We start from the raw sequence: 25,651 nt of genomic DNA, 5'->3' as shown, positions 1-25,651 counted from the left end.
AACTTTAACCTAAAACTTCAAAGTTTGGGTTGGTTGACGCTTTTAAATTGAGTTAGGGATTTTAGAGATGAGGCCAGAAACAGTTAAAGTCTTGATACTGGTTAATTGGTTGCAAAAAACTCAGGGAGTTTATCCGCTGGGCGGTTATTTTAAATTTGTCGAAATTGGTTAGGCGCTAAAGCTGACAGATCTGACAGTAGTTGTAAATATAAGACGTCTTTGTAATATAAAAGATCTGTGTGAAAGGAGTCTGAGGCAATGCTGTTGCTATTTTTAGACGGTGTGTGTGTGAGTGAAAATGCAAATGAGTAAGCAGTGAACTGTTTAAGCCACAGTTGGTTTTATAAATACTGCTGCAAACATTGTAGAGTGTGTGTTTAAAATGCCATTTAGGTTTATTAAAGGACTATAAATAAAGTTTTGAGTTGCCGTAGTGGATGTATAGTAACTGACTGAGTTTGGATGTAGATATATAAATATATTGAGTGCACTGTATATACTTAAGACTAACACATCACTTTCAGTAGTAACTTTTCTCGAGCATTAGTTGCTGGTGGGTTTTATTTTTTCAATTTCTTGTGTGTGCGGTGAGAATTAATGGAGGTTTCAATTTTTTGTTTGTTTGTTTTTTACTTGCTCTTTTTGATTATGACAAGCATGTCTAAAATACTCTTAGGAAAGTGTGTTTTGGGTTATATTCCTCAATTCTGGTCACAGTTTAGGTGTGTGAATGCGGTGACTAGAAGCTTTGACATGATGAATAAAGGTGTGAGAGGTATTTCTTTGGTGATGTAAAGTAGGAGGTTTTAAAGTTTGAAAGTGTTTTTAATTTAAGAGATGCATGAGTGATGTTATAAGAGTTTGAGTTTCTTTTTCTTTCAGTTTAAAACACATAAGTACATACACTTGGTACACCCGTTTACTCTTTGACTTTATTAAAACAAACGGTGTATTTGAGTTTGAATTTCAGTAATTGTATGTTGATATGGTAATTTAGTTTTATGTTAGGTGAAGGAGATGTCCATCTCTGCGTCTTGCAGGATTGAAAGTGAAAGTTGAAGGTTGTGATGTGAATGCTGTGAGTACTCGATTTGAATGATTCTGTGTGAGGTGTACAAAATACTAAATAATAATAACACTATGAAAGTTGATAGTAGAGTGAGTGCAAGGTGATGTGTGAACAGAGGAAGTCTGAGAGAGAAGTGTGTGCGTAGGCAAAATGCAGAGTGTGTGCGTGAAATAAGGGAGTATTGTTTTTACATCAAGGTTTAGCAGAACTAAAGTAGAACGTTATAAACAAACAGATAAATAAAAGTAAAATGAAGAGAGAAAATAACTGACAATTACATTAATGAATAGAAAACACACATACACAAAGTGCCATATGTGAAATTATTCTAGGAAAGGAGTCAGAAGTGAGATAGTTTAATATAAGATGCAATGAAGGAAGCAGCTTACACTCCTTTAATTTCCAGAGCCAGTGTGTTCCCTCCCCTGCCCACTTGGGCCCCGTATCAGGCGAGTATGGAAGGCTGGATAGCCCATGACGGGTAAGATCCCACCTCGAAACCCTGGGACAACCTAAGGCAGGCACAGTCACGATTATTCGCCTCACTCAGTCCCGGTGAGCTCCGACTCACTGGTGAGATGAAGTGAAGAGGATGGGACCTCAAGGGGTAAAGCCGCTGGGCTAGGGTGGAGGTGGAAAGTGGCAAGTGGAGCCCTACCTTCTGGCTGAGGACAAGGAATGCTGCTATTTAAGGTAGGAAATCAGAATTTGGGTTAGTAAATTTGGGGAGGAGAAAATTGACTGTTTAAAGGCAAAATTATGAAGGAGTCTGACACACTGCAAAAGCACCATATGCAAATTCACACACACAAACAGGAAATGCATTAAACTTATAAAGACAAGACAAGCTCATGGAGTTTAATGCAGAGATAGAGATTAAACCTGGCTAAGAACACAAACATATGCAATGAAAAACAGCTTGCTATTTTGTATGAATGATACAATGGTGTGAATGTTTAATAAAATACATTTGTGTTTGTAATCGAGGAATAGAAGAAGCCATATGACAAAGGGGGTTATGTTTTATGCTGAATTGAAGTATGTTACAGAGCATAAGGGGGTGATTTTTGTGTGCAAATTGTGTGGTTTTAATGAGACTTTTGGTGTATTGAGGAGGTGAAATTATGTGGTGGCAAGACTTGTGTGTTTAAGGTTGTTGTGGTGATGGGTTGATTCTGTCAGGTAGGTTGTTGTTGTTATTTTTGTTTTTAATAGAGGGAGTTTTAGGAAACATGGACATGTCTGGGAGGGGCCCATTATTTTGTAACAGTGCACTTAAAGAAAACCTGTCAGGGGATTTTATTTTGTTTTTATGAGCTAACAATCAGCTCTATTTTTTCATTTCTGTTTTAAGCAGGCCTGCAACAGTGAATAACGGCGCTGAAAATTATCGGGAAGAGCAAATACAAGGGGGGCTTTCCAGATTACAATTGGCTGAGGAGAGCTACCTGTGGGGACTATTCAGGTCGTAAGTCCCTGTAAAAAGGATTTTATGCGAGTCAATCCAGTCCAAAAGCATAAAGAAATATTTTCCTATGGAAAATAAAAAATGACTGAGCTCATTTTGCTGAGGGTGGGGAATCTGACGCGGGAAGCTCCACCATTAGCAAATATATGGTGTGACTGCATGTAAGTGAATGTGTGACTGAATGTGAGTGAGGGTGAATAAATGTGGACAAACAATTTGCTTTTACCAGAGAAAATTTCTGTTTTGTTTTATTAAGTGGGGTTAGATTATGGGATTATAGTATATTGTTGGGAGGATGCCAAATGCTAAAGGGGAAATATTTTTTGATGTAACTCAGTTATCATTAATTGAAGAAACACATGACTGATAACTGTTCTGTTTTAAGTTTATTTTTATGACATAGATTGGATCATGAGTGGGGAAACTGAGCATTTTTAAGTTTTGTATAGTATCTTGACACATGAAATGTATCAAGATAAAGGGGGGTTTAGGGTTTAATAATTTAATTGTTTAATAATTTAGGATCATTTTAGGACCTTTTGGGTTTTTGATCATTTGGATATGGTAAAACTGAAACTGTTATTTTTAAGTTAAGGTTAAAGGATTAAAAGTGAACTTGTCACGGTTTGCGAGGCAAGCCGTGTGGAGTTGTAGAAAAGGACCCAAAAGGCGGCAGCTCTGGTGCAGGTGAATATTTATTTACAACGGTGGGCACAAAACAGCACTGGTGGAAAAACAAGAAACCGGAAACCTAAACTGGGTAAGCTAATAACACAAACCAGAAACGAGACGCAGGGAGACCGAGGGGAAACAACACAGACAAACCAGCAACTACCATAACAGAAGACACAACTTAAATACACCCAGAGCACGGGGAGAACACAGACATAACAGGCTGGGGGAAACATGGAATAAACACAAAGAGAGACGAGAGCTCATAAATACACAGAGGGGCACAAGGGGGTAAGAGTCACAAAGGGAAAAAACACTTAGGGAACACCACAACAGGACACCTCAGAAAACCTGGCCTAAATAAGGAGCGAAAATACAAGGAACCAAGAATACTGGGCCAACATGGCCCAGGACCATGACAGAACTGAATCCTGTTTAGAAGATACAATGCTGGTTTTTCAAAGCTGTGAATAAATCTTAGAGGGAAAATTAGTGAGGGTTGAAGGAGTAGAACAGGTTTGATTTTTTGATCTTTAGAAGAAGTGGTTATAATGTAGGCTTACACATACAGATATTACATGGAAGGTATTTTTAGGATAAAGGGGGAGCTTCTACGTAGAAATGATTTTTATACATATTGCATTTTGTGCTTTTAAAGGAGTTGTGGCTCAAATTTGTCTCTGGAGGGTCACGAGCCTTTGGCTAGCGCTATGATTAGCCAATCTACTGTGAGGATAATATGAGTTCATGAAGGATTGCACACGCTTACAGACACAGAGTTAAGAAACACACATGACAGTATTGATTCCAGGCAAAAGGCCTTAAATTCATTTAGCTTTTAACTGAACTTAAAGAAGGACCAAAGAGGAAGGAAAGCATATATTTTGGTTAAGTCTGATAAACTAGAATTAGGAGGTATTGTTACATTAAAGGGAGCAAATGAAATAAAAAGGTTATACCAAAAACAGGTGATAACATAGGAAATGTGAGGTTTTAAAATGAAGTTAGTGTTAACACATAGGAGTTGTTTCAAGGCAGCATTTAGCTATGATGAAATGTATACAGGAGTAATTGCTTATATGCTTAAACTTAATTGATTAAAGTGGTTGTTTTCTTTTGGAGTAGAGGAACTTGCAGCAGCGACAATTTGTGCACAGGATGTTGATGATCAGATAAGGGAAAGTAGAGCGAGCAACCGGACGTGAAAGCAGGGCTTAAAGAGTTTAAAGTGATGAGGAACGTTGAAGAGTATACATAAATACAAGTCAATAAGTTAAGAGCATAATTAGGATCATGCTTTTGATTAAAGAGTCCCAAAAAGGATAAGTTAGGGAGATGCAAGAAAAGGTGTTTTGTTTCCTTTGCAGAAGATCTCGGCGACCACAGGAGGGGCGAGGATCCTGGAGATCTCGAGGCCTGCTGAACCACAATGTATTGCGACCTCTGGTGTTCCAGAGGTCGTGAGAGGGAGTGTGGAGCAGGGAAATTATTTTACTGCTATTGTTAAATAATTGTCATCATTACCATTGCATTAATAATAAAATTTGGAGTTTATATTGCATTCAGGGGTTAAACAGTGTCTCTTTCAGAAAGACTGAGTTGCAGGCTGACAGGAAGTTGTATGCAGAAGTGAAAGCAGATAGTTATTTTGAGCCGCAGGCTAAGACGAGGCTTTAACAATGTAACAGATAGCTTTAAGAAGGCCTTAAGCAGTTATGACTATTTCATACACAATGCATATCTGTGCTTATTAAAGAGTTGGAGCTCGGTCAATTAATTGGGGGTCGGAAGCTTTGTTCGGCGCGATGTTCGGACAATCTATTGTGCAAGTGACTTGGAGCCATAGAAGGAATTGCAATACATGCTTACAAAACACTTATATATCAGATCATTTTATATTAAGGTTTTAGTAGAGGTTCTTGGTCAAAGAGCATGTGAGGTCGTGACACACACACATAGAGTTAAATTTATTTAGAGGAACCGTCCTTGTTGTCTCGGCAAGAAAGAGGAACAATTCATTTTAAGATAAGAACGGAAAGTACCAAGCCATGAAAATAGAAGATGATTTTCTGGGTGAAAAGTCATGATGATGTTGATCTGATCTATGTATAAAATGTACCGGTGACGCATGAAGGGGCGTCAGTAAATAAACCCTGATGCTATAAAATATCTGTTCATGCTTTGATTAAGTCGAAGACTACTTCCTGTCTGCGTACAGAGTTGTCTTCCCACACGTGTGTTCATTAAAATCATTGTTTGACCAAAGACCTACTGGACCATGGGTGGTGTGTACTCTCCTTCCTCAACTTTGAACCTTAACACTGGTCGTACACTTGATGCTCACAGTTCCTCCCACAGCAGAGCTCACTGCTCCAGGCTGAGTCACTGTGATCTGTCCTCTGGACTCTGAGGACACAGAGACAAAAACATAAAGCAGCTTCATGGTTTTGTGGGCTTCATTTCAGAGGGACAGATGTTGATAGAGGAGAGGAGTTTGATTCTCTGGACTTTACCTGTGAAGCAGCAGCAGAGGAGAGTCCAGATGAGGACGCAGATCAAAGTCATGTTTTTGATGAGGAGGATTTCTGTGGCTTCTGTTGTGATGAAGGACAGCTGTCAGTCATCCAGTGTTCAACTCTCAGGACTATAAACTCTCCCAGAGCACTGGAGCATGGTGCTGCTGATGCAAAGTGCCTCTCTATGGAAATCATGGAAATGCCCTTGTCCATTATAAAAGGTTTACTCTGTGTTCAAGAATCAGTGATTTGGTATTTCTGTCTGCTGTAATTACATTTTTTTTCCTCTTTCTCTTTTTAATTAATCCATTGAGTTATTCATAAACTCAACAATTTGTGTTTTGTTGATTATTTTACATTGTGCATCTTATGCTGAGCAAGCTTTGGTTGTGAGGATTGGGCAGGCTATTCTGTGACGTACTTAAAATCTGGTAATACAGTTGGTAAATATTTGCACGAAGAAAAGTCATCATTTCTTCATCGTGCTCTGTACTACACTATAAAGATTACAGCATAAAAACATAAGCAGCACATCATCAGAACTTATACTGAATCTTTGCACCAGACCATGTGTGTTACTCATGGCCGTTGATCAGTGGCTGTTGATTAATGGTTATGAGAATTTGCATATTAATGATCAAGGAACTGACCTCCCAGCTCATTGTTCCTTCAGTGGGCTGGTTTCAGTTATTATGCAAATGCACTGTTTCTAAGGTTGGAGAAACCTGCAGTCAGCTGAGACTGAAGAAGTCACCTGGATGAGTGACGAAACGTTTCTCCCCCTGAAAACGCTGCGTCCAGATGAACAGAATCAACCTTGTGGGTTTTACTTACCTGGATGATTGAGCGTGCATCAAGACACCATGTGTGTTAGTGCCCAATTATGAATAATATTACTCAGATATTGATCAGTGACAAACACAAAAGGCTACAGTTTCAAATATTTTAGACTCTCTGACTGGTGAGAGTAAAATGCTGAACATTTGTCTCAATGCTAGATAGAAAGCACTCAGGCATAGGATTTAGTGTTTATACGAATGTCTGTGGATGAGGCATGTTTTATGAAGAGCTTTGTCTATGTTTATATGTCTGGTTGGGTCTTAGACTCCATCTCACCGCCCCCCCACACACACCCGTCTGGGGCTCTCCCCAGCTTGTTTCTAGGAGGGAGGCGGCTGTCCCTCCAGTGGTCCTGCTTGGGCTCTTGTGCTCTGGGGGGAATCTGGATGTCTGGGTCCTGGATGTCCTCCGTGCTTGCTCCATGTCCTGGGGGGCAGTGCTATGGTTCCCCACAATTACTATTAGATAGTTACATGGAGAAACCTTTTGGAAACAAGCGCGCTCACGCACACAGGTGTGCACAGACACTCACCGTCTTCCTTGGATGCTGCCTCTAAGCATATCGTCTGCTGTCGGTCTTTTGTGCTGCTCAGTAGCATTCAGTCTTTATTATTTACTCTTACTTATGCTCATCTAGGTTGTTGCTGTGGTCTCCCTACTGTGTTGTTCTCTTTTTGCTTGTTTTCTTCTTTTTCTTCCAGCAGGTGATCTCATGGGTTTTCATTGTCTTTTCTCACTGTCCCTCTTCCCCTCTGTTTTTCTTTCCCTCTACTTTTCTTAAACTTCTCTTATCTGTCTTTGTCTTTACGATCCCCCGGTTATATCTGTTCCAATTCTAATCATTTAAAAAAAATAAAAAATAAAAAATAATGAAGATCAATCAAGTGGACCAGTATGGCACTGATTCACTTGAGAAAATAAATCTGTTGAGAATTTTTCTTGGCCTTCAGACAATAATTCTGATTGCTTCAGTGCCGAACGGGACAGGACAAAAAAATGTGATCGTCCAAAAGCTCATGGATTGAACTGTATTTAAACTAACATTGTATGATGGTATTTGAAGAAGTCACATCAGCTGAGTCATGGCTGCTGTGCAAACAGTGAATTATTTAGTTGAGTTTGTTTGTTTCAGAGTCAGAGAGCCGTGTCTCTCTACAGTCAGAGGTTTTTGTACGGCGCCTCAATGAGTTTGTATCACTGTGGTGGACTTTTGGTGGAGGAACCAGACTGAATGTTGGACGTAAGTTTATTCTGGTTTACTATCAAATACTGTCTTTTTATTAAAGTGCATTTAACAATTTCTCTTCTGATTTTAAGAGAAAAGCACGTAGCTTTACAATAAGTTTGATCCTGGAATTTTTTATCATCCTCTTGTGTCGTGGAGGATAATTCAGATCTGCTCTGTCAAAATATTATGTCTACATTTCAGTCAAATTAAACTGAAAAAAAAATCTAACAATAATATAAAGAAGAAAAACTTTCAAGTATTGTTTGAAATTACTTTGAGTTTGTGTGAATTTTAAAAATTGTTTTAGATATACAGGAAGTGGATTTCGTTTCGCTGAATTCATTAATTTATTCTATTTATTTGTTTCCAGTTAATATTAATGTCAGTCATGTACAATATTGATGATTTTAAACTTGTTTTGTAAATGTTTCCACATCTGCTTCTTTTATTTCCAGTGTAGTTTGAACATATTTCAGCTCAAACTGTGTGATGATTCTCTCTGTGCTGATATGCATGAGAGGTTTCTTAAAGGGAAGTGAAACAATGTGTGAGTGAATGACTGGTGGAGCAGAAAAAACACCTGACAGAAACTTCTTAACGGAGAAAATCAGCTCTTACAGTAAAGGTGTCCCACTGTCTGTGGTTTGATTGACAGCTGTGTGCTCCCTGTGCTCTAAGCTAATTGGTGTCTCCTAGGTGATACCCGTCCCGTCCTGACAGTGTTGCCCCCCTCCAGTGAGGAGCTACAGCAGGGGACTGCAACAATCACATGTCTGGCCAACAAGGGCTTCCCCTCAGACTGGAGTCTGTCCTGGAAGGTGGATGGCAGTGGCAGCATCAGCTGGGAGGAGAGCAGGAGCCCCGTGGTGCTGCAGAACGACGGCCTCTACAGCTGGAGCAGCACCCTGAGGCTCCCTGCAGACCGCTGGATGAAGGTGGGCTCTGTGACCTGTGAGGCCACCCAGGGCTGCCAGGCTCTGGTCTCAGAGCCACTGAGGAGAGACCAGTGTCCCCAGTCCTGACCTGACTCAACCTGATACTGGTTTAATGCTCTCATTCTCAACTCTGTAACTGTCTCTCCATCTTTCTTTTTTAAGAACAAATAAAGACTAAAACTGTTATTTTCTTTCTCATAATGACAACATTCATGTTTTAGGTAATAAAGATGTTTTGCAAAGTGAATTTTGGTTGAATCAGACATTTAATTTTATTCAAATCTACAAACCTGCACTTGATGAATATATGTTTCATTTAGAAGAATTCAGACCAACTCTGCACTCCAACATGATGTCTTTATTTTACACTGGTAAAATAAAACACAGGCTGAAAGAACCACTGAGGAGATCTGCATTTTGGCAAAAGCTGAAAAAGGAGTTTTAAAGTTGTACAGGTTATTTTTATGTTTATTTAAATGTGTGTGGTAGGTTGTTGGTGGTGTTGCTCACCTGTACCAGACAGACTGGTTCATGAAGCAATGCTGGGAACTGGTTACCACGGAAACAGTCTCACCAGACTACAAAGCAAGTCTAAAGAAGAAAGAGTCTTTAGTGTCTCTAATGAGCTGTTTGTTCTGAGGAGAACTCACAGACAGGAGAGTCAACGAATGCAAGGAGTGATTAGAAAGAATCTGAAGAACAAAGTTTTAATTTCACTGACGAACACGGAGAAGATTAAATGAATGATGACATGAACAAACTATGAAAAAACACCTTCGGTTCAATAACAGCTTTTTCACTCATGTTCATGTTTGATGATATGTTTACACTTAAATTCACAGGTGTGTTGTTTTTATTTTGAGCCTCACTGATCAGGAACATTTTCAGCTTTTTGGATTCAGATTATTTTATCTTGATATAGATTCAGTGTTTGCTCTAAGGTCAAAGGTCATGAACAAGACTTATCCTGGTATCTGTTAACCCTTTAGAACCGGTAGGAGCGGACACGCTCCATTTTGCGTAACTATTTTTAAATCCCGGTAGCTCTGCAACCACGTGAGCTAGCGCAATAATTTTTTTTGCATATGAAACCGGAGGAGTTGTACTTACATCTGATGCCATCAGCTTGTCCTCAGTCACAGTTTCCTTCCACATACAGCTTTGCAAAAACTGCATAAAAAGCGCTTGTAGCAACAAAAACATAATATTACAGAAACAGCTTTGCCGATCCGATCAGCTGTTTGTAACACTTCCTACGTCCATCAGCGCGAACTATCACATGACCGCATGACCTGCCCGAAACCGGAAGTGACGTCATTTTGCGGAAATGTAGTTTTTTTTACCATCGTGGCCTCATGAGCTTATACTTGTGTTTTTAAAAGTTATGTTTGACTTCATGACTTTCTGTGTCGTTTCTGGGATGCTGAGGACTCATACTGCACTGCTGGAAATAGTTTATTTTGATGCACATGCTGTTATTTTGCAAATTTGCACTATAATATATTTTTTCGTTTTTCCTGTAGTATATGAAAATTGGTGTATCTCAAAAATAAAACTATGAAAACACTCAAAATAAATTTCCTTTGGTGGGAAACTAGTTTGTGCAACTTTTTTGTATTTACAGTTTTGAGGGATAAGCCTCTTAAATTTCTCTAACTAGAAATATATGTTAAAAAAACAAAAACGATTTTAAATTTTTTTGTAGTTTATTGCACTTTTTTGCAATTTATGTAATTACTATGCACTTAATGCAGACATATTATTAAAATATGGGCTATAATGGTTGTATTGATGTATAGCAACTTGAAATGCTCCAAAAAATGGCTCCACAGCATGTAAAAATATAATATAAGCTCTGGCGGACTTGGTTCTATGGTAGGTCTTAAAGGGTTAATGGCCCACGTTTGTTCTTTAGTTAAATATATATTTGAAAGTTGAACACAACATACATGCGATGTAGGACACAAATTTGTGATGAATCACTTCATTTTGTGTGTGTGTGTGTGTGTGTGTGTGTGTGTGTGTGTGTGTGTGTGTGTGTGTGTGTGTCCTCAGTGAACTGTATCAGTCTCTGCAGTATCTTCCAGCTGCAGCAGTCACTTCAGTTTCTGTTCAGTCTGACTGAGGGAGGTTTTTGTACGACTGTTTTTCACTGTGTGAACACATACTGACTGTTAGGATAGTGTTCACTCTGACAGTAATAAACTGCTGCATCTTCAGCCTGGACTCCACTGATGGTCAGAGTGAAGTCAGACTTTGATCCACTGCCTGTAAAACGAGCTGGAATCCCTGAATCACGATTGCTAGTGTAGTAAATGATACGTCTGGGAGGTTTTCCATCTTTCTGTTGGTACCAGGCTAAAGCTTGAGAGTTTTGAACATTCTGACTGGTCCTACACTTGATGCTCACAGTTCCTCCCACAGCAGAGCTCACTGCTCCAGGCTGAGTCACTGTGATCTGTCCTCTGGACTCTGAGGACACAGAGACAAAAACATAAAGCAGCTTCATGGTTTTGTGGGCTTCATTTCAGAGGGACAGATGTTGATAGAGGAGAGGAGTTTGATTCTCTGGACTTTACCTGTGAAGCAGCAGCAGAGGAGAGTCCAGATGAGGACGCAGATCAAAGTCATGTTTTTGATGAGGAGGATTTCTGTGGCTTCTGTTGTGATGAAGGACAGCTGTCAGTCATCCAGTGTTCAACTCTCAGGACTATAAACTCTCCCAGAGCACTGGAGCATGGTGCTGCTGATGCAAAGTGCCTCTCTATGGAAATCATCTGACTGACTCCATCAAAGACCTGTATCAGGCTCATGGTGTTGTTTATAACTGAATCAGCCAATTCATCATAATACTGAACAAAGACATTTCATAATAAATTTAGGAAGAATCTACGTTTTTTCTTCAGAATACATCTTATTTCAATTTGTCTTCTTTTATTTGAATGTTTTGTTTCATGACTCCTTTTTGATCTCTTTTAAATATCTTTTGTTTTATAGGTTTTCCAATCTGGTTTTAAACCTTTTCATAGCACTGAATCAGCCCTTTTAAAAGTTTTTAATGACATATTTTAGCTACTGATGCTGTGGACTGTGTTGTTCTGGTGCTTTTAGATTTGACAGCTGCGTTTGATACAGTGGATCATGACATTTTACTCTCTCATTTGGAGCACTGGGTGGGCATTAGGGGCACAGCACTGGAGTGGTTCAGGCCCTACTTGGCGGGGCGAACTTTCTGTGTCAGTCTCTGTGAACATGTGTTGTCCTCCCCCCCTCTCTTGTGTGGTGTCCCACAGGGCTCAGTTCTAGGCCCCCTCCTCTTCTCTTTATATCTGCTTCCTCGGTTCTGTGCTGAGAAAGCACAACATTGCTTTCCACTTTTATGCTGATGACATTTCTAAAGAAAAAAGGCAGATACCTCACACAGCCATTACTTCAGTGTCTCGATGACATTAAGGCTTGGATGTCTGTTAACTTTTTAAAATTCAATGATAAAAAGACAGAGGTGATGGTTTTTGGTAGCCCCACTGAGACCCCCAATCTGTATTTAGATTCCTTGGCCCAGTATGTTAAGCCAACTGTCACAAACCTGGGGGTCAAAGTGGACTGTGATCTGAAGTTTGATAATCAGATTAAGGCAGTGGTAAAATCTAGCTTCTTTCAGCTCAGGCAGCTGCAAAAATAAAGCCAATTCCTTCACGGCAGCACTTTGAGACAGTGATCCAGGACTTTCTTAGCATTCAGCATTGGATTACCGTAATGCACTTTATATAGGGGTCAGCCCATTATATATTACTCATGTACAGAGGGTGCAAAATGCCGCAGCTCGTCTTTTAACTCGCACTCGAAGGTTTGAGCACATTTCCCCTATTTTAGCTTCACGTCACTGGCTATCCATAAAATTCTTTCATTTGCTGTTAAAGCCCTCCATGGCCTAGCTCCATCTTATCTCTCTGAGCTGCTACAGCCTTATACACCCACCTGCTCTCTCAGGTCAGCTGATCAGCTGCTCCTGAATTTACCCAGGACCGGGCGTAAAATTAGAGGAGATCGTGCTTTTGCTGTAGCAGCTCCAAAACTGTGGAACAATCTGCCTTTAAAGATTAGACAGGCCATTTCACTACCTGTTTTTAAGACACTCCGAAAACCCACCTCTTTACCCTGACCTTTGCCACCAAGTGAGATGTTGGTTTTTATTTTTAATTTTATTTTAGTTGTTTGTAGCTGATTCTATGCTGTTTCATCTTGTTTTCTTTTTTAATATAGGGCTGTTTTAATTTTTATGTATTATGTGTTTTATTTATTTATTTTTGCTGTTTTCTGTTATTCTATTGTTTTTAACTTATTTTCTGTACAGCACTTTGGTCCTGTGCCGGGTATTTTAAAGTGCTCTATAAATAAAATTGGATTGGATCTTTTAAACGAGGCTGTTATCAGAGCTGTTCATGCTGATAGCACTATCTATAAAATTTCTTTCAGTAGCTACATGATCACAGTCATTTATTTATAGAATGACAGTGGGGCAGACCAAGCATAAAAATGTTCACTAGATGCTGATGATGTATTTTTCTTTTCAATTACAAAATTACTGAATTTTTCAATATAGAATCAATAAAGTCATGTGGATGATCAAAGTCAAGTCAGTTTCTGATCCACTGCCTGTAAAACGAGCTGGAATCCCTGACGTTGAGTGTCGGCATTAAAAATGAGCATTTCAGAAGTTTCACCATTTTTCTGTTGGTGGCAGAACATATCATCAACTTAATCTACCCTATGATTGGTTTCACATCTATGGGGGATGGAGACCAAAAACGTATTTAGATGCAATAATACACACCATGTTTGGAGGTCAAAAAGCACTGCATGTTGTTGGCCTTTTCGGCATATGGCACATACACGCTTTATTTAATTAAAGGAAGTATGAATGGAAAATGTACCGAGGTATTCCTCATAATAATCTGCTGTCATCGACCAGGATGATGAAGATGAAACAAGGGTGTGTTTTCAGCAAATCAGTGATCCCAAACACAGCCAAGGAAACTTTCAACTGGCTTTTGAGACAGAAAATGAAGCTGCCAGAGTCACCAAGCCAAACAGCTTATCTGAACCCAACTGAAAATCTATGGAGAGAACTAAAGGTCAGAGTTTATAGCAGGGGCCCAGAGAACTTTCAGGATTTGAAGACTGTTTGTGTCAAAGAATTGCCAAAATTTACATCTGAGCAATTCATGCGCTTAATTTCTCCAAACAGGAGGCATCATGAAGCCATTGGGATATTGCACATGAGATAAAGTGACAGGAGTGAGTAGCAGTACAAACTGAACAGTACAAAATTCTGAGTGGCAGTTAGTATAGTATTGCACAGAGTAAGTTTTTTTATTTGTTTTAAATCCTAATAAGAGTGAAGTGACCCGTGCATAGTGTACAATGTACTCGTGAAACTCTAGGACAGCTTCTGAGTGCATCCTGTGAAATGTGGTGTGTTTGTATTGTGGTTGAGGTGTCGTATGGCTTGATGGTAAAAACTGTTTTTAAGTCTTGTAGTCCGAGCAGACAGACTCCTGTGACGTCTTCCAGATGGTAACAAGGAGAACAGCTGATGTGCTGGGTGGCTGTGGTCCTTGATGATGCTGTGTGCTTTGCGGAGGCACCGTTGAAAATAAATGTCCTGAATGGCAGGAAGACTCAAGCCAGTGATGTGCTCTGCTGCCTTCACCACCCTCTGTAGTGATTTACGGCTGCTGGCAGAGCAGCTTCCGTACCAAACTGTAATGCAGCTCGTCAGCAAGCTCTTCATCGCACACCTGTAGAAATTTGAGGTGATCTTAGCATTCATGCCAAACTTCCTCAGCCTCCTCAGGAAGTAGAGTCGCTGGCGAGCTTTCCTGATAGCAGTGTCTGTGTGATGGATCCAGGAGAGATCCTCAGTGATGTTGACTCCAAGGAATTTGAAGTTGCTGACCCTTTCGACCTTGACACCGTTGATGTGGATGGGCTGGTGCTCCCTGACTGGTTGTTTCCGGTAGTCCACTATCATTTCTCTAGTTTTGCTGATGTTGAGTGTCAGGTTATTTTCCAGGCACCACTCGTACAGCACCATCACCTCCTCTCTATAGGCCGTCTCATCGTTGCCTGTGATGAGGCCTATGATGGTTGTGTCATCCACAAACTTGATGACTTATGTTTAGCAACACAGTCGTGTGTGAACAGGGAATAAAGGAGGGGGCTAAGCACACAACCCTGTGGCGTTCCTGTGTTTAGGATGAGTGATGAGGAGGTGTCTTACCAACTCTCACCACCTGGGGCCTGTTTGTGAGGAAGTTTAGAATCCATCTGCAGATCGGTGTCACCCAAGGTCGACGAGCTTCAAGGCAAGTTTGAGGGGATGATGGTGTTAAAGCTGAGCTGTAGTCGATGAAGAGCATTCTTGCATATGTATTCCCTTTTTCCAGATGAGTGAGGGTGGTGTGCATCGTCAGGGCGATGGCATCCTCTGTGACTCTGTTTCTCCAATTGGCAGACTGAAGAGGGTCCAGTGTGTCAAGGAGGGAGGAACAGATCTGACCTTTGAACAGTGGCTCAAGTCACTTCATGATGAGGGATGTCAGTGCAACAGGACGGTAGTCATTCAGACAGGAGACCAATGATTTCTTAGGAACAGCAATGATGGTGGATGTTTTGAGGGATGTGGGGACCACCGACTGCCTCAAAGAGAGGTTGAAGATGTTGGTGAACACCCCTGCCAGCTGGTCTGCACACACTCTGCTCCTGGAGCTTTGTGAGGATTGACCTTTTTGAAAGGCCATCTCACAGCTTCTGTTTTGAGAGTTAGAGTTACAGCCTCCCTGTGCTCCTGAGGATACAGGATCTGCTCTCTGTTGTCTGCATCAAAACAAGCATAGATGTTGTTAAGCTCGTCTGCGAGAGATACGGTGGGCTGAACCCTGTCTTTGTTTTCCTTCTCGTAGTGATGCAGCGTAGTCCATTCCACAGTGGCCTGGTGTCAAAGCTGTGGTAGCTGGACTCCACTTTGTCCCTGTGGTCCTTTCTGGCCTTTTTTATGGACTTTCGCAGCCACCCCAGAGCTGATGGATATAAAGCACTGATTTCTTTGCATGTGTGGATTAGATGGGTTGTTACCAACATCTGGTGAGAATTTCATGTCAGCATCACCTTTCGAAATATGTATACTCATAAAAAAAAGACATTTTCAGTACTTATTTTAGCCACTGTATATTTTCTCTACTTGTTTCCTCTAAATACAGAATGTGATGTGATTATGGAGATGATTTTGTAATGTTAATGTTACTACATCTCATGTTTTTATATAATGTCATTTGAACATTCTTCAGGTAAAAATGTGGGATGATTCTGACTGTGCTGATATGCATGACAGGTTTGTGTGTGTGGGTGTGTGTGTGTGTGTTTCCTTGTTGAAATGCGTCAGTTGAGTTTCAGTTCAGTCTCAGGGTTTTTGTATGACGGTTTTTCACGACGGTTTTTCACTGTGTGAACACCCACTGACTGTTTACACTGAAACCACCCTGACAGTAATAAACTGCTGCATCTTCAGCCTGGACTCCACTGATGGTCAGAGTGAAGTCAGACTTTGATCCACTGCCTGTGAAACGACCCACAGTCCCAGGATCTCTTTTGCTTACATAATGAATAATACGTTTGGCCATTTCTCCATATCTCTGTTGGTACCAGGCTAAACGATGATCTGGACTGCTGTAATACACGTTTGGACTTGTCGTACAGCTGATGGTGACAGATCCTCCTACAGTAGAACTCACTGCTCCAGGCTGAGTAACAAGGACATGTCCTCTGGATTCTGAAATGAAGCCCACAAAACCATAAAGCTGCTTTATGTTTTTGTCTCTGTATCCTCAGAGGGACAGATGTTGATAGAGGAGAGGAGTTTGATTCTCTGGACTTTACCTGTGAAGCAGCAGCAGAGGAGAGTCCAGATGAGGACGCAGATCAAAGTCATGTTTTTGATGAGGAGGATTTCTGTGGCTTCTGTTGTGATGAAGGACAGCTGTCAGTCATCCAGTGTTCAACTCTCAGGACTATAAACTCTCCCAGAGCACTGGAGCATGGTGCTGCTGATGCAAAGTGCCTCTCTATGGAAATGATCTGACTGACTTCAACAGGATTACATCGCGAGCAGTCATCACATTGTGAATTCACAGGTGCCATTCCGATCAGTCAACATGGTTTGAGAGTCATTTGCAAAATCATCTAAATGATATGAGTCATACTTATTCAGAAAAGTATATTTTAACATCCCCTGGTCTAGTTTTGTTTTGGTTGCTGTGGCTCTAAGTCAGCACAGACTTGGATCAGTCAAATAATGCTGTTTAGTAATGGATCGATCAAATTAACATTTTACTGAAATTCAAAGTAAGTTCTCTAAATTTGGTCCTGTATTGGAGCAGATAACATGTGGACGTCTGTGCCACAAGGATACTCCTTTTTTTATTTATTTAATTTCAGAGGCTCAAAAATAACTGAGCAATTGTCTTCAAGCCATTTCATCAACAGATAAAGCCTGTCCTGTCATTTTTCTAAGACAAATTAAACAGATGAGTTGATTTCAAATTATCTGATTGCATTTATTGGTTGTTAATTAGATCCCTGCATATGAGGTCAAATGAACTATCAAAATCACCAACCCCCCCCCTCTGTCCCCTTCCGGCTGCCTCTGCCTCAATTTTATCCCACAACTTAGACATTCACATTATTCACACTCTCATTACACATACATATAGGATCTTGGGGGTGGGCACAATCACGGAGTCCATATTACCATCAGGGTGTACACCTCACCCCTGGCGTCGTTGCCCACCTCTCAAGGTTAAATACACGTAGACATTGAGGGCTATCAGGAGGGACTATGCGCTTACCTGCTGCTCTCTGGCAGGTAGCTCCATGCCCTCCTGGGTTTTAATTGCACCTTAGAACACACATGCATCAACACTACAATGAGCGGGTGGAGGGAGGTTTGGAGTCTTCTCCCACCCCCATTCTCTGCGGCCTGCTGGAGCGGGAGGGCTAGGAGGAGTTGGCCGTCCGACTGCGGTCTGGAGTGTGGGGCCTCCCTGCTGCTACGGAGTCGGGGTGGTCTGCCTCCCCCCACCGCAGGGAAAAGGGTAACACCACCTGGGTCTGGGTGCAGTTCCCCCCTCCAGGGGCAAGGGTACCTAGACCCGGTTTGTAGAGTACGCTTGGGGAGTGTGATCGTGTGTACAGCGTCTCTTTATGTCTGTCTCCACGTTGGTTGAGTGTGGAGTGAGTGCATATGAGAGCATGAGGGGGGGAATGGATGTTTGTGTCTGTGTGTGCCTGTATGTCTGTGTCTATATGTCAGGTTGGGTATCAGACGCCACCTCTCTGGGGACACCTCAGGCCCTCCAAGGTTTGGAGGCCTATCTCCACCCACCACCACTTCCCCTGCCGGTGGCGGACTCCCTCAGGTGTCGGTGCGTTGGTGGTTCTTTGTGTCTGGGGGTGGGCGTCCAGGTACACACCGGCTCACTCCTTGGCGGCCACTTATCGGGGCCTGGGACCTGGGGCTCGCTCGGGCCACTTCGGAGGTGGGGTGCCCCCGGCCTCTCGGCCTGGGGCTCGGTCACTCAGGCACAGCTGGCTGCCGGCGGAGCTCACGGGCGCGTCACTGCAACTCCCCCTGGCTTCTGCTCTGCGGCTGCTGAGTGAACCCTCATCTGGGACTCTCCTCAGCTCTTGCTGGGACAGTGGCGCGACTGCCCCTCTGTTGGTTTTCCATGGTCTCTTGTGTTCTGGGGGCCTCTGGATGTCTGGAGTTTTGATCTCCTCCATACCTGCTTCATACCCTGGAGGACGGGGCTGTGGCCCCCCCCCCCCCCCCCCCCCCCCCACACTCCCTAGCAGATCGTTACATGGAGAAACCTTTGGAATACAAGCGCGCTGATCCACACAGGTATGCACACGGGTGTTCACTGCTCGTAGACTTAAATTACACCTTTCTTGGCTACTACTTCGAAGCACATCTGTCCTGCGTGCTGCACAACAACATTGAATATTTAGTATTTACTGCTGTTTACACTTAGCTAGATTAATGCGATGGTGTTGTGTTTAGTATGTTGCTTTGTTTTTTTTGGTTTTTTTTGTCTTCTATTCTTCTCTCAACAGGTGATCCAGGAGATTTTTTTTTTCTCCCCCCCTTTCTCACTGTCCCTCTCCCCTTCTGTTTTTCCTTTCCTTCCTCTTTCTTTCTCCCTTTCCTATCCCTCACTGATGTCTGTCCCGTCTGTAACATCTGAAAATAAAATATAATAAATAATAAAAACAAAGATCGACCAAATGGACCAATACGGCAATGCCACGAAGATCCATTTGGCAAAGTAAATCCATTGGGTATCCTTGTTGGTCTTCAGACAACAATTCTGATGGCTAAAGAACCAAATGGGACAGGCAAAAAAAAAAAAAAAACCCCAAATCAACAACCTGGTTCATTTTTAAAAGGAATGATTGTATTGGCCAGCACAACAAAAATAAGGCCTAAAAGACCACAGAAGAAAGCTGAAACGAATGAGGACAGAATTCATAGTTTAAGGAAAAAAACTCTACCACAGCTTAATTTTGAGTACTTTACACGTCATATTCATTAGTCTAAAATACTCTCTAAGGGGGAAATGGACTGGTTTTTCTATAGTGCTTTTCTGCTCATTCACCCATAAAGAAATACAAGAACAATTTGTATGCTTTTCCTACTGGAATGCTTTCTATACAACATTCAAACACATTTAGACTGAGATGGATGCATTGGATGGATGCTTCTGAGCTACAGTAGCCCCAGGTGGCTGTATCATAGTCTAAGTCTACTACCAAGAGATCAAGAGTCATCTTCATGAAAGGAAACTCTTACCAGTTACAAACTGCTGGTTACACTCAAGAACTGGAAGACTGGATTAGACTTTGCCAGAAAAACACAGAAAAATCAGGAACAGTTCCAAGATGAAGTTTTATCAGCATAATTAGAAAAGAAAATGATGAAGAAGGAAAACTGATCTGAAGCATATCACATCATCTGTCAAAGATGTTGGAGCCAATGTTACTCATTGGAGTAGTTGGAAAGTCATTGGACAGCACTTCACAGTGCAAATAGATGATGACCCAAAGAACACTGACAACCCAAGACTTTCTCAGGTGAAGAAATGGTCAAGTCACCTTTTTTTGGTCTCCTATTATTAAATAGCCACAAGGCTCAAAATGTGGGTTTAGTGTCAGGGATACAGTTAATTTAAGATTTAAGCTAGGTGTTAGAGTTCAGGATTCATTTTTAAGGTTAGGGTAAGAGGCTGGGGAAAGCATTATGTCAACTAGATGTCCTCACTAAGGTATAAAAAGCATTTATTTGTGTGTGTGTGTGTGTGGTGTGTGTGTGTGTGTGTGTGTGTGTGTGTGTGTGTGTGTGTGTGTGTGTGTGTCCTCAGTGAACTGTATCAGTCTCTGCAGTATCTTCCAGCTGCAGCAGTCACTTCAGTTTCTGTTCAGTCTGACTGAGGGAGGTTTTTGTACGACTGTTTTTCACTGTGTGAACACATCCTGATTGTTAGGATAGTGAAAACTCTGACAGTAATAAACTGCTGCATCTTCAGCCTGGACTCCACTGATGATCAGACTGAAGTCAGAGTTTGATCCACTGCCTGTAAAACGATCTGGAATCCCTGATATTCGCTCATATGCACGCTTAATGAGCAGTTTGGGAACGTCTCCATCACCCTGTTGGTACCAGGCTAAAATATGGTTGTTGCTATGAACATAAACATCCTGACTGGTCGTACACTTGATGCTCACAGTTCCTCCCACAGCAGAGCTCACTGCTCCAGGCTGAGTCACTGTGATCTGTCCTCTGGACTCTGAGGACACAGAGACAAAAACATAAAGCAGCTTCATGGTTTTGTGGGCTTCATTTCAGAGGGACAGATGTTGATAGAGGAGAGGAGTTTGATTCTCTGGACTTTACCTGTGAAGCAGCAGCAGAGGAGAGTCCAGATGAGGACGCAGATCAAAGTCATGTTTTTGATGAGGAGGATTTCTGTGGCTTCTGTTGTGATGAAGGACAGCTGTCAGTCATCCAGTGTTCAACTCTCAGGACTATAAACTCTCCCAGAGCACTGGAGCATGGTGCTGCTGATGCAAAGTGCCTCTCTATGGAAATCATGGAAATGCCCTTGTCCATTATAAAAGGTTTACTCTGTGTTCAAGAATCAGTGATTTGGTATTCCTGTCTGCTGTAATTACATCTTTTTTTCCTCTTTCTCTTTTTAATTAATCCATTGAGTTATTCATAAACTCAGCAATTTGTGTTTTGTTGATTATTTTTAAAAGCATTTTTTTAAAGTTTTACATTGTGCATCTTATGCTGAGCAAGCTTTGGTTGTGAGGATTGAGCAGGCTATTCTGTGACGTACTTAAAATCTGGTAATACAGATGGTAAATATTTGCACGAAGAAAAGTCATCATTTCTTCATCGTGCTCTGTACTACACTATAAAGATTACAGCTTAAAAACATAAGCAGCACATCATCAGAACTTATACTGAATCTTTGCACCAGACCATGTGTGTTACTCATGGCCGTTGATCAGTGTCTGTTGATTAATGGTTATGAGAATTTGCATATTAATGATCAAGGAACTGACCTCCCAGCCCATTGGTCCTTCAGTGGGCTGGTTTCAGTTATTATGCAAATGCACTGTTTCTAAGGTTGGAGAAACCTGCAGTCAGCTGAGACTGAAGAAGTCACCTGGATGAGTGACGAAACGTTTCTCCCCCTGAAAACGCTGCGTCCAGATGAACAGAATCAACCTTGTGGGTTTTACTTACCTGGATGATTGAGCGTGCATCAAGACACCATGTGTGTTAGTGCCTAATTATGAATAATATTACTCAGATATTGATCAGTGACAAACACAAAAGGCTACAGTTTCAAATATTTTAGACTCTCTGACTGGTGAGAGTAAAATGCTGAACATTTGTCTCAATGCTAGATAGAAAGCACTCAGGCATAGGATTTAGTGTTTATACGAATGTCTGTGGATGAGGCATGTTTTATGAAGAGCTTTGTCTATGTTTATATGTCTGGTTGGGTCTTAGACTCCATCTCACCGCCCCCCCACACACACCCGTCTGGGGCTCTCCCCAGCTTGTTTCTAGGAGGGAGGCGGCTGTCCCTCCAGTGGTCCTGCTTGGGCTCTTGTGCTCTGGGGGGAATCTAGATGTCTGGGTCCTGGATGTCCTCCGTGCTTGCTCCATGTCCTGGGGGGCAGTGCTATGGTTCCCCACAATTACTATTAGATAGTTACATGGAGAAACCTTTTGAAAACAAGCGCACTCACGCACACAGGTGTGCACAGACACTCACCGTCTTCCTTGGATGCTGCCTCTAAGCATATCGTCTGCTGTCGGTCTTTTGTGCTGCTCAGTAGCATTCAGTCTTTATTATTTACTCTTACTTATGCTCATCTAGGTTGTTGCTGTGGTCTCCCTACTGTGTTGTTCTCTTTTTGCTTGTTTTCTTCTTTTTCTTCCAGCAGGTGATCTCATGGGTTTTCATTGTCTTTTCTCACTGTCCCTCTTCCCCTCTGTTTTTCTTTCCCTCTCCTTTTCTTAAACTTCTCTTATCTGTCTTTGTCTTTACGATCCCCCGGTTATATCTGTTCCAATTCTAATCATTTAAAAAAAATAAAAAATAAAAAATAATGAAGATCAATCAAGTGGACCAGTATGGCACTGATTCACTTGAGAAAATAAATCTGTTGAGAATTTTTCTTGGCCTTCAGACAATAATTCTGATTGCTTCAGTGCCGAACGGGACAGGACAAAAAAATGTGATCGTCCAAAAGCTCATGGATTGAACTGTATTTAAACTAACATTGTATGATGATATTTGAAGAAGTCACATCAGCTGAGTCATGGCTGCTGTGCAAACAGTGAATTATTTAGTTGAGTTTGTTTGTTTCAGAGTCAGAGAGCCGTGTCTCTCTACAGTCAGAGGTTTTTGTACGGCGCCTCAATGAGTTTGTATCACTGTGGTGGACTTTTGGTGGAGGAACCAGACTGAATGTTGGACGTAAGTTTATTCTGGTTTACTATCAAATACTGTCTTTTTATTAAAGTGCATTTAACAATTTCTCTTCTGATTTTAAGAGAAAAGCACGTAGCTTTACAATAAGTTTGATGCTGGAATTTTTTATCATCCTCTTGTGTCGTGGAGGATAATTCAGATCTGCTCTGTCAAAATATTATGTCTACATTTCAGTCAAATTAAACTGAAAAAAAAATCTAACAATAACATAAAGAAGAAAAACTTTCAAGTATTGTTTGAAATTACTTTGAGTTTATGTGAATTTTAAAAATTGTTTTAGATATACAGGAAGTGGATTTCGTTTCGCTGAATTCATTAATTTATTCTATTTATTTGTTTCCAGTTAATATTAATGTCAGTCATGTACAATATTGATGATTTTAAACTTGTTTTGTAAATGTTTCCACATCTGCTTCTTTTATTTCCAGTGTAGTTTGAACATATTTCAGCTCAAACTGTGTGATGATTCTCTCTGTGCTGATATGCATGAGAGGTTTCTTAAAGGGAAGTGAAACAATGTGTGAGTGAATGACTGGTGGAGCAGAAAAAACACCTGACAGAAACTTCTTAACGGAGAAAATCAGCTCTTACAGTAAAGGTGTCCGACTGTCTGTGGTTTGATTGACAGCTGTGTGCTCCCTGTGCTCTAAGCTGATTGGTGTCTCCTAGGTGATGCCCGTCCCGTCCTGACAGTGTTGCCCCCCTCCAGTGAGGAGCTACAGCAGGGGACTGCAACAATCACATGTCTGGCCAACAAGGGCTTCCCCTCAGACTGGAGTCTGTCCTGGAAGGTGGATGGCAGTGGCAGCATCAGCTGGGAGGAGAGCAGGAGCCCCGTGGTGCTGCAGAACGACGGCCTCTACAGCTGGAGCAGCACCCTGAGGCTCCCTGCAGACCGCTGGATGAAGGTGGGCTCTGTGACCTGTGAGGCCACCCAGGGCTGCCAGGCTCTGGTCTCAGAGCCACTGAGGAGAGACCAGTGTCCCCAGTCCTGACCTGACTCAACCTGATACTGGTTTAATGCTCTCATTCTCAACTCTGTAACTGTCTCTCCATCTTTCCTTTTTAAGAACAAATAAAGACTAAAACTGTTATTTTCTTTCTCATAATGACAACATTCATGTTTTAGGTAATAAAGATGTTTTGCAAAGTGAATTTTGGTTGAATCAGACATTTAATTTTATTCAAATCTACAAACCTGCACTTGATGAATATATGTTTCATTTACAAGAATTCAGACCAACTCTGCACTCCAACATGATGTCTTTATTTTACACTGGTAAAATAAAACACAGGCTGAAAGAACCATTAAGGAGATCTGCATTTTGGCAAAAGCTGAAAAAGGAGTTTTAAAGTTGTTCAGGTTATTTTTATGTTTATTTAAATGTGTGTGGTAGGTTGTTGGTGGTGTTGCTCACCTGTACCAGACAGACTGGTTCATGAAGCAATGCTGGGACCTGGTTGCCATGGAAACTGTCTCACCAGACTACAAAGCAAGTCTAAAGAAGAAAGAGTCTTTAGTGTCTCTAATGAGCTGTTTGTTCTGAGGAGAACTCACAGACAGGAGAGTCAACGAATGCAAGGAGTGATTAGAAAGAATCTGAAGAACAAAGTTTTAATTTCACTGACGAACACGGAGAAGATTAAATGAATGATGACATGAACAAACTATGAAAAAACACCTTCGGTTCAATAACAGCTTTTTCACTCATGTTCATGTTTGATGATATGTTTACACTTAAATTCACAGGTGTGTTGTTTTTATTTTGAGCCTCACTGATCAGGAACATTTTCAGCTTTTTGGATTCAGATTATTTTATCTTGATATAGATTCAGTGTTTGCTCTAAGGTCAAAGGTCATGAACAAGACTTATCCTGGTATCTGTTAACCCTTTAGAACCGGTAGGAGCGGACACGCTCCATTTTGCGTAACTATTTTTAAATCCCGGTAGCTCTGCAATCACGTGAGCTAACGCAATAATTTTTTTTGCATATGAAACCGGAGGAGTTGTACTTACATCTGATGCCATCAGCTTGTCCTCAGTCACAGTTTCCTTCCACATACAGCTTTGCAAAAACTGCATAAAAAGCGCTTGTAGCAACAAAAACATAATATTACAGAAACAGCTTTGCCGATCCGATCAGCTGTTTGTAACACTTCCTACGTCCATCAGCGCGAACTATCACATGACCGCATGACCTGCCCGAAACCGGAAGTGACGTCATTTTGCGGAAATGTAGTTTTTTTACCATCGTGGCCTCATGAGCTTATACTTGTGTTTTTAAAAGTTATGTTTGACTTCATGACTTTCTGTGTCGTTTCTGGGATGCTGAGGACTCATACTGCACTGCTGGAAATAGTTTATTTTGATGCACATGCTGTTATTTTGCAAATTTGCACTATAATATATTTTTTCGTTTTTCCTGTAGTATATGAAAATTGGTGTATCTCAAAAATAAAACTATGAAAACACTCAAAATAAATTTCCTTTGGTGGGAAACTAGTTTGTGCAACTTTTTTGTATTTACAGTTTTGAGGGATAAGCCTCTTAAATTTCTCTAACTAGAAATATATGTTAAAAAAACAAAAACGATTTTAAATTTTTTTGTAGTTTATTGCACTTTTTTGCAATTTATGTAATTACTATGCACTTAATGCAGACATATTATTAAAATATGGGCTATAATGGTTGTATTGATGTATAGCAACTTGAAATGCTCCAAAAAATGGCTCCACAGCATGTAAAAATATAATATAAGCTCTGGCGGACTTGGTTCTATGGTAGGTCTT

The 25,651-nt window shown here is 41.1% G+C and overlaps 1 pseudogene and 2 gene segments (V, D, J or C); all 3 read left to right on the top strand.

Annotated features, from left to right (window-relative positions):
- LOC146548564 (Ig kappa chain V-III region MOPC 63-like) overlaps positions 1–25,651 on the top strand; it is a 92,686-nt gene that overhangs the window by 53,320 nt on the left and 13,715 nt on the right.
- LOC146548566 (Ig kappa-b4 chain C region pseudogene) lies at positions 1,544–8,815 on the top strand (annotated as a pseudogene). Its single transcript, XR_014890544.1, has 3 exons — positions 1,544–1,550; positions 7,698–7,805; positions 8,490–8,815. The product of XR_014890544.1 is annotated as an Ig kappa-b4 chain C region pseudogene (transcript).
- LOC146548565 (Ig kappa-b4 chain C region-like) lies at positions 15,392–23,855 on the top strand. The segment is given in 4 exon segments: positions 15,392–15,503; positions 22,307–22,309; positions 22,738–22,845; positions 23,530–23,855. Coding segments are annotated over 4 exon segments (549 nt in total).

This window comes from Mchenga conophoros, linkage group LG22 (assembly GCF_057382185.1).
Source record: "Mchenga conophoros isolate Kocher_MC1m ecotype Shallow Benthic linkage group LG22, M_conophoros_male_GT1.1, whole genome shotgun sequence".
In the NCBI taxonomy this organism is placed as follows: domain Eukaryota; kingdom Metazoa; phylum Chordata; class Actinopteri; order Cichliformes; family Cichlidae; genus Mchenga; species Mchenga conophoros.
This window is presented reverse-complemented; position numbering and strand designations above follow the sequence as displayed.